The 17,896-nt window shown below is 34.4% G+C and overlaps 1 protein-coding gene across 24 annotated transcripts in view; it reads right to left on the bottom strand.

Annotated features, from left to right (window-relative positions):
* The window catches only part of SOX5 (SRY-box transcription factor 5), a 1,033,373-nt gene that overhangs the window by 121,486 nt on the left and 893,991 nt on the right, over nt 1–17,896 (bottom strand). For 13 of the 24 annotated variants that reach the window (XM_063785861.1, XM_063785863.1, XM_063785854.1 and 10 more), the window contains one exon: nt 10,096–10,216. In XM_063785861.1, the coding sequence (XP_063641931.1) occupies nt 10,096–10,216 (121 nt within the window). Of the gene's footprint in view, nt 1–7,685; nt 7,841–10,095; nt 10,220–17,896 lie in introns of those variants that run through there. The other 11 variants (XM_054664454.2, XM_054664458.2, XM_063785858.1 and 8 more) reach the window with 2 other exon arrangements.

Below are 17,896 nucleotides of genomic sequence, written 5' to 3'. Positions count from 1 at the left end.
GAATTATGGAACTGCTTCTATATCCAGCTCTATCTTAGAATACTATGTCTACATTTTGCCTCTGTGTCTTATGAAGAAATGAATGGTCCCGAGAAAATTCATCCAAAATGTTTCAAGTATTAGAAAGTAGGAATTTGGAAGAGGGGCGTTCGCATAAGCCACTTAAGACCAGATTAAATGCAATTTCTCTTTTATTTCCCACTTTTAATATTAAGGCTTAGCAACCATTTAATTTGCTGACTCCCTTTCTAGCCATTGCACCTTTCTCTCTTATCTGGGCTTTTGGCAGACATCATATACCTCCTGAGTGTATCCAGGGTCTGAAGTTCACAGGTGAGAATAGGAAGCTTCCTAAATCACTATAATGGTAAGCCTATGAGATACACATTTAGAATGATTGCTGGCCTAGAGATTCCTACTAAAATAATAAATGTTAAACCTCTAGAAGTTAATAAATGTTGTCATTAACATGAATGAATATGAAAAAATACATAATATAAATGTCTTGAATGGTCAGAGGCATAGTGACCTAGAATAGAAAAACTCTTGACATCATTTTCATTATGACATATTTAATAGTTTCACAACAGGAGTATATATTTAATGAATAATAATGATATTTTATATTTATACAATAATTTGACTTCTTTAGAAATGCATATACTCATCCCATCTACATTTTACAATCTCCTTATAAAGTCTGTAGAGCAGACATTACTGTGGCTGCCTGAAAGATGAAAAAGATAAAACACGGATAGCAAGATGACTTGCCCAAGGGCACAGATTAATATGAAACGGGACTGTGACTACTAAGGTCTTCTGACCCCTTGTTTCATTGTATTTTTTTTTTCTGATAGAATTCATTAAAGCCAGACAATTAGTTTCTGATTTCAAGTCTTATGAATGCTAATTCATAGATAACTTGGGCCACTCCATTTTGAAAGTTTTAAATTCTCCATTAACAAACTCAGAGAGCATTAGAATTTAGATGCAAACTCTCAGGTGCAAAATGTTCAGAAAGAAACCAAAGTAAAATATCACATACTAGAAATGGAACTGGTTACATGAAAAATTCATTTGGGGCAATATGCGCATACAAAAATATTCATTGTAGCATGGTTTGAAACTGTAAATGCAGTAGAAATACTTAAATGTCCATTAGTGGGGAAACCAAATAAAATACGATGTATCCATCATAAGGAAATATAGAATAATTTACCTCTGAAAGTATGGAGGAAGAAGATATCCCTAATGTATTTTTCATACATGTAAGTAGTTTGTCATCTATGTAGCATATATCCTCAGGTATATGATATACAGTACATATCGTAAATATACATAGTATATGTATCATATTATGCATATTACAATACACAGGCTATTTTGCTACATATTACACATCTATATCTAAATATTTTTATATAAATATATATAATGGATTCATATTTACATGTATACCCAGCTCTGGAAAAACATGTATAAAATTAATGGTAGTTACACCTGGGTAGTGGGATTATAGGAGTATGTGAGTGAAGGCAGATAACTTTTAGTTTGTTTTCTACAATTCTCCATTGTTTGAGGTTTTTGCAGTCAGAAAGTGCTACCTTTAATATATTAGAAAAAAATATGAAGGGTATTATGAGCTGACTATAGAGACAGGTTTAAGAAATGTTTGAGTATACTCTTTGAAAATAGAGCCAAAATCAATTATTAGGGAAATAGTACTGTCTGAAAAGTTGCTGTAGTTCTTTCTCGCCTGACTTTTCTCTTTTCATTGCTGGAATGTGGAAATGGCAGCTGGATAAGGTATCTAAGACCATAAGATGTAAGCTACAATTTGTGGAAAGCTGTATAATCAATAAGAGAGCAAGCCTGAGACTGGATGTCATGGAGTTACCATATAAGCAATGCTTAGATTATTACGGAAGTAAAAAATATTCTTTCATCATGTTTAAGCTAGTACTATTTTGGCCTTTTACAGCAGCTAAACCTGTATCCAAATTAATGCAGCATCCTATTCCACATGACATTTCAAAATCAGGACTTTTTAAGTCCTTACGGAAAATATATATCTATTGTAGAGTTTGAAGCAAAATGTTTTATCTTAGCTTGTGTTACTAAATATTTTTCTTCTTCCATACTTTCCAATCAATCTTATGACATAAGTTTGCCTTCTAGTGGAGTCTTAGAACATGCTTACTGGAGATTTCCGTTGTATAGTATCATGAACTGTTACATTTATTCAGATAAAATAATATATTGTTCTTCTGGGCTTACACCTCAGGTTGATGAACTTAGTCTGTTACTGAGATGAAATTCCATTCTTGCCGTGGCAACAAAAATAAAAACTTAGAAGTCTAAGGGTTAGGCTCAGCTATGACAAATTCATATGGTAATTCCATATTTTGAAGTCTTTTGGCTGACAGCACAGAGTGCCATTAATCACTCTTTCCATCTTATGTTTATACATCGTGAAGGAGGAGACTCATGTTGAAAAGAGAATACTAAGCTGAATGAGCTTTAGGCTTAAAATGAATGACATTCTTATGTTCTTAAATGTTAAAAAGTAAATGACATGGATTAAAAGAAAAGCTAGTTATGGCCTAATAAAATCTGAGAAATTTATCAAAGAAAGAGTCTTTGCTTTTTTGTTTGCTTGTGTGTACGTATTTTGGTGGTGGCAGTGTGCATATGTTGGGGTGGAAGTTGGATTAAATGCTGGTTACTAATATAGATCAGTTATCATCTCACAGTTATAATGATTAAAATCAATTATGTGACAATATTTAATAAATAATAAAGTACAGTATAAGCTATTATTTTTATGTCAAGTTATAATACTGTGATTGCCACAACAAAGACATATCCCTTTTTCAGTAATATAATCTTAAGACAATAATGTCAACTCCATTTTCAATCAAAAGATATATTTTAATGACCTAGAAACACTTTTCTCATGAGAAGTGGAAGATGACTGTCACCACATAATTATGGAAAGTTGTATACATTTTTGAACCCAGTTCTCTTTATTTTTCAATCATTTCATATTTTTAAACCACTAATATAACTACCTCAAAAGGGAACTTAAATGACTGGCCATTCAGGTACCAAAATAATTCAATTCTTTACAAATATAAACATTTACAAAGCTTTACAACTAAATCAGGATCTCCCAAAGTCATTGGTTTATAAACTTCTGGGAAGGCAGAGGAGAGGGGAAGAGCTGGTCACAATAATTCTAACACAAAAAAACACAGAAACCAGCTGGGCATGGTGGCTCATGCCTTAATCCTAACACTTTGGGAGGCCAAGATGGGTGGATCACTTGAGGTAGGAGTTCGAAACCAGGCTGGCCAACATGGTGAAACCCCATGTCTACTAAAAATACAAAAAAAAATAGCAAGGCATGGTGGCAGACGCCTGTAATCCCAGCTACTCAGGAGGCTGGGGCAGGAGAATCGCTTGAACTCGGGAGGCGGAGCTTGCAGTGAGCCGAGATCGTGCCACTGCACTCCAGCCTGGGCAACAGAGCGAGACTCCGTCTCAAAAAAATAAAAAATAAAAACAAACAAACAAAAAACAGAAGCCTAAAGACATGATTATATCCTCTTTTCTCTCTGCTTATTTACAAAGAACATACAGTATGGGATCCTGACAACACATTTCCTATTTTGTCAGTTTGATAAAAGCGTACCATGTTAATGGTTTTTAGCTTGTGATTTTTGATTGTTTTAGCACTCATCACCAATAACCTGTATGTCAGCTGACATAGCTGACACCGTTAAATCAGAAATTAGCATGCAGTCTCCTAAAATGCCAGACACGTGAACTCTTTGCATAAGAGATATAATGGAACCCACATGATACTCCCATTAAACAATGAAACATGTGACATTAACTAAAAACAGGAACACATCAGCAAATATGCCTGAGGAAGTTTATGGTATTTAACTCCTAAACATTAATTTTATTGTGGTGTATGAGGAACTAATTAACTGAGAGTTTCCCTTTTTATTGGAAACGGAAATACTGTTCAGAAAACCAATGAAGAGTAAATACAGCATATTTTAAGTTTATTAAGCTTGGCTCATCGACTTCTATTTATTTAAGCCAATCTCATAAGGCAATTAAATATTTCAATCAGTAACTTTATATGGCTATTTAGCACATTTCTGAAAAATTAATCAATGTTTTAAAATGCAGAATGAGGATGTGAATATATTTCTAGTTTTATACAGCCAAAACAGTGACTAACTACATTTTCTAAAACTCATATGATGTTTTTCAACATGAGCTCTAATAAAAGGACAAGTAAAAAACAACAACAGAAAAAGTCTAAAACTGGCCAGGCACGGTGGCTCACACCTGTAATCCCAGCACTTTGGGAGGTGGGTGGATCACGTGAGGGCAGGAGTTTGAAACCAGCCTAGGCAACATGGCGAAATGCCATCCCTACTAAAAATACAAAAATTAGCTGGGCGTGGTGGTGCATGCCTGTAGTCCCAGCTACTCGGGAGGCTGAGGCAGGAGAATCTCTTGAACCTGGGAGGTGGAGGTTGCAGTGAGCCGAGATCATGCCACTGCTCTGGGTGACAGAGTGAGACTGTCTCCACAAAATGAAAAAAAGAAAAGAAAAAGTTTAAAACTTGGCGATTATAATAAAAACAGGTAAGGCTAAGGTTGTATTAAAGCAAGCAAATGTTTTCCTCAGCACTTTGCTACTTTTCTGTAAACAGTTATTTTCCTCAGTCAGAGGAAGCCTCATTCATGTATGGCAGAGTGAGTTTGATCCTAACTCAAAGAGAGTGAGTGATGAAATGTCATCAAATGCTAGGTGTGATTTTAAAATCCTTTTTTCCTTTCAAAGCAAGATCTGTATTTTGCTCGTACTACATTATCTCAGTCTTTATCACTTGTAAATAACATAATAAGACAGGCACAATATTAGGCACCAATTCTTAGATAATCTCATTTGATCTTTGTAACAATTCAGTAAAATGGATCTTATTACACCACTGTGTAGATGAGGAAACTGAAGCTTAATAACTTACATTAGGACAATCGAAACATCAGAATGAGGGAAAATCTGATCCCAAGTCCAGGCTCTCTCCTTCAAAGTACCTCTCTATTTGTAGTTGCCTATTTGAGATTGCATTAATTAAATCAAAACAAATAAACCAAATATTGAATGCTTGAAATCATATTGACAAAGGAATCAATTGGTATAAACAAGTAATTGATTATCTTCATAATACTGTACATAGCACTGTTAAGTGGAAAATAAATTTTGTTATAAGATTCTGTTCTGTGGTTGGCAGTATAATAGGTGAAAGACAATAACTTCCAGGTGAAACAAAAAATCACAGTAATTTTTAAAACAACTCTAGGACAAAAGTTTCCAAACTTTCTTTGATTAAGGCACCATTGATGGTTCAATAATTGTTTCATGGGACTCTTAAAAACAAAGGAAATATCCAACTGCTCAATTTTATTTAGTAAAGTCCAAAGAACTTATCGATGATAGTTCACATAGTGTCCAATAGATGCCTCTGTATTTTCTCTAAAATTTTAAAATATCCTGTGCCCCTATGAATTAGCTACACCAACCTGGGAACCTTGGCACACAGTCTGAGAACCATGGCACTAGGCACATGTCAAAATGTTCTTGGTAAATATTCTCTATCTGTAGCTATATTTCATATTCAGTTTGATACTTTGAGCCACTCTTTTATGATCAAGCCAGCTCTTTTATAATTGTTTGTTTTATACTGCTTATAGTAAATGGATTATTTTATTGGATTTTGCCAATCATGCGGATTTTTAAAATTTCCACATAAAATATCTTCCTGTTAAAATTTGTAAACCATCTAATGGTTACAATTATATTACTGGGAACTTTATACCCAAACAGAAAAGAGAGGGGCAGAGGACTGCAGTCTCTAGTAATAAAACAATCATCTCTAATTTCTACCTCTAAAATATGTACTCTAAAGAAATAGCAATGATCCTGAACATGGGGTGCAAAGAAGCCATGTGCTGCAGGAAGAGGCCTGGAGTGTGAGTGAGACAAAGTGTTTTTGACTAACCTTATATCCATCAACCACCTTTTCTCAAATGTCGCTCTCAAGTATAAAATTTTAGGCTGACACCAACATGAACATTCAAAATTATCTTCCTTTAAAGTCAATTTTTTGTAAAGTAGGATTTGCTCTAGGATGAGCAAAAGCAGTATCTTTCCAAAAACATAAAACTGTTCTACAGGTGTCAAAGGCATTTATATTTTACTTCAAAAATATGTATCTGACACAAGCTTCACAGCTCACATGTTGAAGTCTTTGATAAATAGTTTAGGATACTACTCAGACTTTCCAGCAGGAGCAAATGGACTAACATGTTCTTGGACTCTTCAACCATCCACTGTGTACTTGAACCAATTCATTTGTATACCCAGTTACTTTATTAATTTAGACTTGAAACTTTAGTTACTTAGTTGTTCAAACTTAAAGGGCTGCAATAATTATTTTCTGATCAAAATGAGCTATTATCTGCAAATATAATTAAGAATTGAGATTTTAAATTATCTCTTATACAGTCTGGGGTGTGTTTACGTATAACAGCTAAGTTGACAGTTTTAATAGAACTGAGAAGTTCAAAATACAGATTATTCAACTAATTTTTTTCTTTCCCTGAATGAACTTGTCTCTGAATGAAGCTGACTGATTAAACCAGTGTTTTCATGTAATTATTTTCAAGTTCTATATTTATTTTATACACACACATTATATATATATACACACACATATACATATATATATAGAGAGAGAGAGAAAGGATTTGATTCAAGAATACACATCATTTTCACCTCCTCAGAAGTTTTCAAGTATTTTTAGGATTTTAATAAGTAAGGAAAGCAATAACTAGATATGGATCCATGAAGTGGTTTCATGTGTAATTTCATTCATACCAAATGCCAAACAGAATCTGGGAGGCTGCTGATACTACATCAACATCTGTGAACTGATCCACATACTCATGGAAAAGAATGGACACCAATATTCTTCAGATTGTCTTTTCTATCTGTCTAGTCAATTTTCTCTGCTGTGCCTGGCTGTGCTGCTACTAATTTACTCTTATATTGTTTAAATGATATACATTCTAGTACTCAAGAGAGGCTCAGCAACCACATTTTGTGGGTTTCCATTCCACACCATATTTCAGCTATTATATATTTCTTAAAGAAAAAAGATCTTTATGTCCAACTAAAAGCTTCTGTTTCAGAAACAGGAGATGTTAACTCAATTTACAATGATTAGGTTCCTTAAACTGTGTTTCTATTTTTTTTCCTGTTGAGTATATTTAAAGTTTCTAGTTTAGTCCCAGAGATTTTAAAATTTATTTTATGTATTTTATGAAGACATCTAGCCTAAACAGAAATGTTTATCATCAGTATGTTCAATAAATGGATTGATGAAAAGTATCTGGATTTTTTATAACAATAAATAGTATATCTTTCATATTTGCTTAAAATTGAAGTCAAGATGGGTTGTTCAGTCTCTTTTATTGAAGACTATGTAATAAAGTGAAATAATTGGCAACCGGAAAAGTTACAAATGGTTGACAACCATGAGGGGAATAAATCAGGAAATCCCACTGAAGAGCGGAAATGGCACAATTTCTTCTCCTACCTCTATTCCTTTCCTGAAATGTGACTAGGGAGGACATCGTCTGGACTACTTTTCACTTCCACCCAGTTCTTCATTCAAACTGAGTCAAAACGCCAGGGGTCAATGAGGGTGGCAGTTCCTTTTGAACTGCCAGTTACTGGCTTCTGCTTAGTTCTAGAGTTTGGTGTGATGCCAGTTTCAAGCTTGCCAGCAGCTGTAAAGGCTTTTTTTCTGTTTTATTTCCAAGGTTACAAAAGAAGTGGTATCATTTATAACTTTAAGCACTAAAAGTATGAATATCAAATGGTTAATATACTAACTATTTTGGAAATGGAAAAAATTCTCCACGCCACGTTACATGAACACTCAACAAATTTAGTATGCCAACTCTGTCAAATGAGAGTGAGGTGGAGGTGTTCTTGACCTTTTCCAGGCCTACGGTTATGCTATTGTTCATACTAAATGTGGTTTTCTCTTCAGCACACAATATTTGCTAATGGGACTTACTTCTGCAGTTGCTTTAAAAAACTTTTTTGGTTTTATTGAAAATATAACTAGTCTATATGTATATATTACAGATGCAGTCAAAGGCAACTAATGATTTTAGAAAGTGTCTTTTTTGTTTTTTACTAAAAACACATCTGTGGCAGGTATTTAATGTGAACAGTAATTCTTGAGAAAGTAGAAACAAAACAAAAAATCTTCATGATTTAAAAATCAGAATTTAAAAAAATCAGAATTTAGTGTAGCAATAAAAATTAAAATTCTATTCATAGAATTTATTCTTAGAATGTAAAATATTTAGAATGAATATAGTATTTAATTATAAAAAAATGTTGGTGTGTCTGGATGAGTTGATAACCTACAAAGGTAGGATGATGTGGAAAATAATATTAGATGAATAAATTAAGAGTCCAGAGTGAGAATTCCATTTAAAACGCAGGACACCAAAGTAAAGGGAAAGATTTGCAAAAGCAGTATGAAAATCTCAAAGAGCAAAGCACCACACATACGTGAATTTGTATAGTCTTGAATGCAGACCACTTTTATCTTAACTCCAGAGTTGCAATCTTCTAATCTCAAATGGCTTTGCATATTTAAGAAATTACAACCCATTTCTTCAATATGATATAGAGAAAGATTTAAAGACGAGAAATAAATGTCGAAATCCCCAATGTGAGAATTTAAAACATCACCTAAAAGAAAATATAGAACTGATTTGTAGTAATGTTAGAATATTAGAGTTTTCTCAAATAAATTAAATACTAAAGCATAACAAGATGTTAATGGCACAATTCATTAACATATATATATATATATATAAGCCAAAATGCACTGGAATTTAAAAACAATATTCTGTGTAATTATCTAAAATAATATTTCACTAATTTTTTTCAGTGGTGTTCACTTTTATCAATGAAAATATTTCAATCAACTTGCTTTTACTATTTTCCTTCTGGCCATGGTAAAGATGTTCTGGAAGATATCTAGCTTAGCAATCTAGCCCCTCTTTAGAATGTGTTATTATTTTTATCTTACAGAATACAGTTGGCATTTTGACTATAATTTTTTCAAATGATGTATTTTTTCCTAAGACTAACAATGTGCAATTTATATTTGGGTAAGAAAGAGAAAAAGACATGAAATCACAGGCATCTAAAGTTAATAAGCAATATAAACAGTTATCCTAGTATATCACATAGCTCAAAAAATGTCTTCTATATTGCTTATGTATTCATTCATTAATTCATTCATTCAAAAACGTTGAATGGTGTATTAAAAGTTGAGATACAACAATGAGTATGACAGAATCAGCAACTGCCTTCAGAAAGTTCACAAATAAAAAGAAAATATACAGAATCCAAAGGAAGCCGGAGAAAGGGACCTAACTTAGGTCAAGTCAGGCAAGCGCTCCCTAATCTGAGCTAGAAGCACTTCACAATATGAAGGAGAGTGAATACTGATGATGCGAGTCCAGAGTCAAGAAAAAGAATGGTTCAGTCTAAGAACTAAAAAGACTGGTGAGAATTTAGGCTGTAAATATTTGGAAGAGACAAATAACAGAAGGCCAACTCATTCATGTTAGGGAATTTGGGTTTATCTCACTGTTAAAAAGGTGGTAAAAAAGCATATTCCTGTGTCATCTATGCAAAAAATAAAATGAACCCACAAATTACATTCATACATTAACAATACACTGTAAATAGAAGTCATGAAATTGAATTATAAAGAATATTGGCTTCAGAAGCACAGATTTAATCTAAGCCCTTTTAAGTACTAACACACTTCTCCACACATTCTGTGTGTTTCCTCTTTAAAATAAAAATGCTATATGGGTGATCTCATTTCTTGGTGTGGCAGGAATATTAAATTGCCTAATTTAAAGCTTTGCCCTCCACCCACTCCCAGATGAAAAATCAACAGTACTTACTACATCCAGCCTTATAGCTGAAGCCTGGAGGGAGGAGGAATCCTTGCTGGGCAGCTGCAGCCAGTGTCCGTTGATCAGGAGGGAATACGGGAATCATTAATGGCGGCAGCTGACCTTGAACCTGCTGAACGTGATAGAGCGAATCAAAGAGAAGAAGTTTCGATGCTCCATGCTTCTTCCCACCCTCCTTATTTCATGATAAAAGAAAATCATTTACTCAATTCAAAAGACTGGCATAGAAGATTGCTGGGATACTGGGCTTGAGGATATGCTTTGGGACTACCTTAAACAGCAGAACTAGAAAATCCCAGAGCTGAAAGGTATTATTAAGTCGACTCTCTAACACGATGAATAATTTCCCAAAATGATATCCTTGGCAGTGACGAAAATATCACTACTTTGCATGATAAGCCTTTTTCTTATTGCACTAATGAAATGGCTAAAAAATTACCCCATAGAAGGAACTGAAATCGCCCTCTGCAAATCCTACTTGTTGGGACTAATTCTACCATCTAAAACAAAACTAACTAAACCGGTATCATTTTATATATAAATAGCTCTTCATTCTTTGAGGACAAATTCTCATGTTCACACATAATATTGAATTTTTAAATTATTGAATACAGTAATCGACCTGGAAGAAAGATTACAGAATAGCTAAAACTTTACTCTTTTTTTTTTTAATAGAAGAGGTAAGTAATGCCAAAAGATAACTGACTAGCCACAGAATTAGTTAGAACTGGGTCTAGAATTCAGTCTCTTGAATCCTGCTACAGATTCCCTGTACAACATTTTTGCCTGCATCTATCCCTTTTGAAGCAACTGAAGAACTCCTTAGACCACAGGGTCTCCATTTTGGTTGTCATCTTTGGAATATCCTCTAATTTGCTGGTCCCACTCTCAGAATATGGGGTTCACATTAGTTAATAAATAATCCAGCACAATAGAATCACTATCTTGTTTGAGCCGAAAAGGAATTTTTAGAAATATAACCTAATGTGGCCATTTCTGCAGCCTTGTCACATTATTAACTAGAGATTTGTCATTAACTAAAATACTTTTTTTGAACAAATATTTAAGCAAGATCTCGCTGGTGAAAATGATTATTGGTTAGTGTTTATTGATGGATGGATATATGGATGGTAATTTGGGATCGTGTTTAAAATTACCTTTCTGACAGTTTATTCTCCTCCACTAGTCTTCCCACACATTGAGCAGTTATTTGTAAAATATTTAATAAATATCTACTATGTGCAAGAAACTGAGCTAGGCAGTAGAGATGCAATAGTGAACAAGAAAACCAAAATCCCACATCTATGAAGCCTTGATTATAGTAGGGATGATGGCGGTGAAAAAAGTAAAAGAAACAAATACACAAAGATAATTACATATTTATTCAGTCACTAATCCTAACAGCACCTCTGAATTGTCTTTCAGATCTGTTTTCTTGTCTTCCCAGTCGCATTACACATTCCTAGGGTTCTTACGATTCTTACAGTTCTCATCATTTCTCACTTTAAAAGCCCACCTTCAATTTCTCCTTTATTTAATCTTCCACAGTAAACCTCTGAGCTATTTCTGAGATTTTGGTTGGTGAGTGTGGGGGGCAGCAAGGACTGAGAGAGGGAGAAGGGGAGGAGAGGGAGGGTGAAAGAGAAGGCAATGTGTGTGTGGTGGTGGGGGTGGCAGAGAGAGGGAGAGAGAAAAGCAGTATGTGAATGGTAGATCTGTTTTCAGCAATGACACCAAATTACAAAGCATTATATAGGGAAAGGTTTATTGGCTATATTGTTAATTGGTTATTATTTGTATATAAGGCATTCTTGTTATGGTGGTTTTTATCTAGATAATTTATACTTTAATAGTTTATAATATTCTTTCAGATAAAAGTTTTAGTATTTTAAGGAATAAATTGCAATGAATTCTGGAGCTTTTATTAAATCTGTGCATTCTAAACTTCGGTCTTCTATAGATTAGATTATTAAAATGCATTTTGTTTTAGTATTATAATTTGTTTTAGTGTCTAAATTTTTCAAGATCCACTTGTAAAGAGTGACATCGAAATTTAAAGCTGAGAAAGACCCTAGAGATTATCAGCAACAACATAACCATCATGCTAATGAGGAAATAAGACCTAGCTTGGCCAAATAAATTGTTCAAGATCCCATATTTAGCTAAAACCAAACTTACACTGGAACTGCATCTCCTGTCTCAATCTAGTGAGGGGAAGTAGGAGATAAAGGAACTGAAAGAGGAACTACAAGGTGGAAAAAAGGGAGCTAAATGAAAAACCGAATTTCACAGTCCCAGTGATTGGTTTTTATTAGACCATCAGAGAACAGACTGTAGAGCACTGTACTATTAATAATAAGAATACAGTAAACAGTAAAATAAATGTAATCCAAAATGTGTGGTTAATCTATGTGAGCGACTAAAAACACATCTCAAAATATCGTTGATCCTGATTATTCGTGGATTCTGTATTTGCAAATTTGCCTATTGGCTGAAATTTACTCGTACCCAATTTTAATAATGCCACTTTCCTGGTCATTTGCAGACGTGCACAAAGCAGGTAACAATTTTGTTGGTAATTTTTTGTTTAAAAAGCTCCCAAGCATAATGCTTAAGTGCTGTCTAGTGTTTATGAGGCAAGAGGGCTGTGGTGTGACTTACGCAGAAGACTATGTATTAGATAAGCTTTGCTCAGGCATGAGATATCCTGCTGTTGGCTGCGAATTCAATGTTAATGAATCAGTAATAAATATTAAACAAGGTATTTTTAAACAAAAACACACACAAAACAAAGTTATATATTGATTAGCTGAAGAAAAAGTTGTGACCAGAAGCTCGCAAGAATCTAACCATACTTCCTTTAAGAGCAATTGTTCAGCATTCACTAATTCAGTGTTCATAGCAACTTTATAGACCATAACACATATAAATAATGAGCAGTGACTGTATTATTCCTATATCTTGATGGATTTTCACTGCACTGATGCTGAAATTTAGCCAACATTTGGGAGAAAAGGACACACAATATCAAAACAATATGTTTTCTGGGTAGATTCTAAAACTAACTTGGTATAGGGTTAGTAATTCATTCTATATATTTTCTAGTTTTGAATATTTCCAAATCCTGATCACTATTAATTTCTTTTTTTTTCACTGAATGTATGAAATTTCCTTTAAACCACTCATTAAAATTGAAAATGTGTGACATTTATTAAGTTTCAACAAAATACTTCTGTCATAAATTTTTAAAAGCTAGGGGGCATGTTATTCGCAGGTTAAATAATTCATAATACACATAAGAGGCTACTTCCTATATTTTAAAAACTTTTAAGAAACCCCGTCTTAATGCTTTTTATGTGTCTACCTCAAGATACTACATAGTCTCTAAGATGTTATGAATCCAACACAAATCAATTATATTATCCCATTTATGAAGAACAAGTAAATACCTATCAATTACTCATAGTTAAATATTTTATATTTTATGTAAATGTTCTATTGTTGAAACATTCAATGGCTTCAAGAAATTAATGTATTAAGTAGATTCTTAAGATTATTTAATCTGAATTTCATTACATGTCCCTATTTATTTATTCAATCAACATCTGCTAAGTAGAATATGCAGTTTGTGGTAACTAGGGATTAAAAGATGAATTCGCATACATGGATGCTCTCTAGGAGCTCTGAATCTGGTGGGGCAAACAGACAGATAATTATAATATACTACTGTTAATTCAATAATACAGACTTGTATAGGATACTCTGGAAGTACAGAAGAGAGGCTCCTAACACAGCCAGGAGAAGTCACTAAAGGCCCTGTGAAAGCAGGAGTGGCAGGTATAGGGCCTGAATAGGTAAGGAGCAGAGACAGAGACATAAGAAAAGGAACAGGGGCAAGAAAAAAACATCATGTGAGGGAGACACTACCAGCAGCTAGGAATGGCAAAAAATATGAAGAAAGCAGTGGTGAGAGGTCTGCCTGAATCAGTCTATGCATCAGGGTAAGAAACTAGAGATTTCCCCTGTAGGCTCTGGGGAATCACGGAGGGCTTAAATTAGGGTCAGTGGAATACTCTGGTAGATATGGAAAAAGACTGGAGAGGCCCAGCGTAGAGACCAAGTGGGAAGTTAATATAAGGGAACAGATTATGAGGGCTAGATCAGCAGAAGAGTAATGGATGAGGAGAAAAAAAAAAAGAAAAGAAATATTTAAGAAAAAAAATTGCAGTACTCATAGATGAAAAAATGATAAAATCAAAGATAATGTTTACTTGATGTCCCTCTACTTATAGTGGCATCGAACAACTAAAAATTCAGAGTAGAAGTGATAATTTTCATGCAAAAGTGATGGCTACGGTTTTGGATATGACGTGGCTGAGGTGGCTGAATGATGTTGCATTGCAGTTATTTTTCCAGCAGATGGACACTCCAGTCCGAAGCTGAGGGAGGAGATCTTCAGAGGCCACGCTATGGGAAGCCAGAAGTTAATGAGAATAACCTAGACAATCTAGAAAAGATCTGAAGGAAAAAGGGGAACAGCTTAACACCATCTGGGTTCCAACAACAGTTCAACAAAACGTGGAGGAAAGGAGCCTATCGGCAGATAAATTTAAAGTTAGACAAAAATTAATAAAATCATGAAGAGTATGGTATAACAAAAGCCAAGGGAATTTCAAGATTGAGGGAGTAAACTAATTGTGAAAAACAAAACAAAACAAAAAGCAGAAAGTATTCTAGAGACAAAAATAACATCTCTGGGAATGATTAGAAGCTGAATTTATAATAACACCACTTCCATTAGAACAGAGGGTAGAAATCATATTGCAAAAGGGTGAGGACTGAATGACAGGCAACGAAAAGGAGAAAGCAAATGTAGACTATTCTTCAGAGGAAGTTGATGAGAGGTGAGGAGACATTAATAGCAGCTGTAGAAAGATGTAAAGTGAAGCAAAGGCTTTTTTTTCAGGTAGCAGAGTTCTGAGCACATTTATTGGCTGAAAGGGGCAAATAGAAATGGAGAGTTTCAAATGTAGGAAAGAGAGAAACTAACCAAAATTCCGGAGGAGGCTAGAAGACAAGGCAGAGGTGGAGCAATCAGTTTAGAATGAGAGTGGCATCTCATCCTCTGGGCCCTGAGGAATGGAGCTATATAAATGGATGAAGACAGATGTGCTTTATGGGTAGGGAAAGGGGAAGGTAAGGAAAATCAGGTCTGACAGAAGAAATTTTCCCAATGATAAGGCAAGCTCATATCCAGAAAATTAGAGAGACTGGAATTGAGGAAGAAAACTGGAACAAGGTTCCAGGAAGTTCTCGATGGTTACTGTGAGAAATGAAAGAGCAAGCAAAACCACAGACATTAAAAAGAGTGATAGAAGATGCCAAGACCTTAGGTGAGACCACATGAATTGTAATATTATCAGATCTCCCTTTTCTGTGATTTTTCTCAAAACGTGCCTAATCACTGTGACTGAGCATCAGAGAAGATGAACTCCAGCATTCAGGGGAAGAGAAGCAGACTGGAGGACTTCAGCAAAGACAAGTTATGAGGAAATAAAAATTGCTTTTGATCAACAATAGGCTTTGGGCTTCAAAACAGGGTGAGAGGCCTGGATGGCATCACCACACTGGGAAAAACACAGGAATCAAAGAACTGGAAGAACTCCATGATCTAAAGGAACAGGTCTTATGAGAGTGAGTTTGTATGAAATCTCAAACAGCACAAACTTATGGTAGGATATTTGTTTAAATTACACACACAAATGTTAAAATGAAAGGCAGCTCTATGGTTTATATCAGCACAATTACAAATTAACTGTAATCTCTAAAACTTTTTCAAATGTTCCTCAAGAGTTTAGTCCGATGAGTGCTACAGTGTTCAAATACACATCATCCTTAGGGATCAGTTCACCTGCAACTGAAATTCAGTCACCTTCAGTGGGGAGCATAGCAGCTGTTTAGAAGCACACAGCAACAATACATAGCAGTTTCTGAGCAAATGAAGAATAAAATATCCAAATGAGATTACAAGAGGGGTTTAGGTAGGCAGAATATAATTACCCAAACTGGAGTAACCAGGATAACAAAGTAACTTTCCACCATTAGCAAGAAGAGACATGGGATCTTCAATGACGGCTAATAGTCTGATTTTTCATTTCATATAAAAGAAAGTCAATTTGTCAGTTTATCCTACTCAATGCAATGGTCTTTAGGAAAAATTAAAAATAAAGGAGTCAATTTATCTTCCAATTAATCTACTAGGAAGACTAAAGAACATCTCATTGAGGAATATAGGCACATAAAAACATTGCTAAAATTGCAATCCCTGCCTCTAACTTCCCAACAGTCACATTGAAGTTGTATCACCTCTAATTTCATTTGATTCAAGACAAAGACAAAGTAGCCATATTCTTTTAGAACAAAAATGAACAGCCATGTGGATTTTTTACATAGTACTCTTCTTCGGCAAAAAGCCACAGAACTTTTTTTAAAAATCGTTTCCAAGGATGAAAGTGACTTTGCCAAGCAAAGTGGCTTCAAAACAGGCCTCAAAAATACTAATAGAAAGACAGATGGTTCTACTAAGAGCTTGGCTGCCAAAGTGGAAAAAAAGAGTAAAAAACAAAACAAAAAAAAAAGGAGTGATGCTATTGAAGCTGACTGCAAAGTTATCTGATGACTACAAATACTTTTGTCCCATTGCAAGTGCTAACTCTGCCTCCAGGGCTGATATAGCCAAAATACTAACTTCCCCACATCCAATCCCCCTGTATTCCTACCCCTCCTAAATGAAACCTGTCAGTGCCAAGCCCCAGAAAACAGCACAAGCATGCACTTGATTCTGACTGACTGCTCTGCAGAAGCAAAATATTGCATTGAAGAACTCCTATTTAGGAACAGACCCACAAGGAAAATTGCTTTTCTTTTCAAAACTGCCTGTCACATTTTCTTTTTCTAATTCCCCTCTTCCTGCTCCTCCCTGTCGCCAAAGGGCCCCTGGGCCCTATGAGTTTATATGATACAAACTCAATTTGTATAAAGAAGGCAAGAAGCAGCACCACAGAGAGGTGAAGATAGTTTGCAAGGATAGAGAAATAATCCAGTCAAGACACAGTGCAATTTTCTCTCCAAACTACTACTACAATAATACCTCCACTTTATTTCCTTCAGGGCAACTGTCATTTCTTTTTAACCAGATTGCTACTAGATATAATAGAAACTGAAATATTATATGGTCACTGACTCTTTCTTTCAATGGCTCATTTCACTACTGCATTTTTACTTTTGCATGATGTGTTTATTGTTGGCAATATTACTAGGATACAACCACTTTCAAAGGATATAGAATTAAGACCTCTGTTACCTTAACACAATAAAATTTCATTCTTAATGCTATGCAGGTTTATCTTAAAAATTCTTGTTGTTTTATAGTAAACTTTATTTTCAAATCTGAAGCATCATGTTCTTACAAAGCATTAGTTCTTATTAATATACATTAAATTCATACCAAATTTCAAAAAATGATGACATGTATTATAAATACAATACATGCTTAAACAAAATATATTTGTTGACTTCAGGTATAATCTCCATATTAAAAGTTGCTAATCATAGAAACTTAAGGGTTGCAAAAACATGGTGTAAAATAAGAAAATGGTGAAAAGATATGGGAGAAACCCAGCTATTTCATTAGCTAAAAATTGTTTTGAGCTGAATAAATGAATTCAAATGGTAATTATTAAAATATCTTAGATAATTCATTATTTAAAATTGGGTTATTATTCTAATA

This window comes from Pan troglodytes, chromosome 10 (assembly GCF_028858775.2).
Source record: "Pan troglodytes isolate AG18354 chromosome 10, NHGRI_mPanTro3-v2.0_pri, whole genome shotgun sequence".
NCBI classification, from domain to species: Eukaryota; Metazoa; Chordata; class Mammalia; order Primates; family Hominidae; genus Pan; species Pan troglodytes.
Note: the sequence above shows the minus strand (reverse complement) of the source record. Positions and strands in the feature narration are given on the sequence as shown.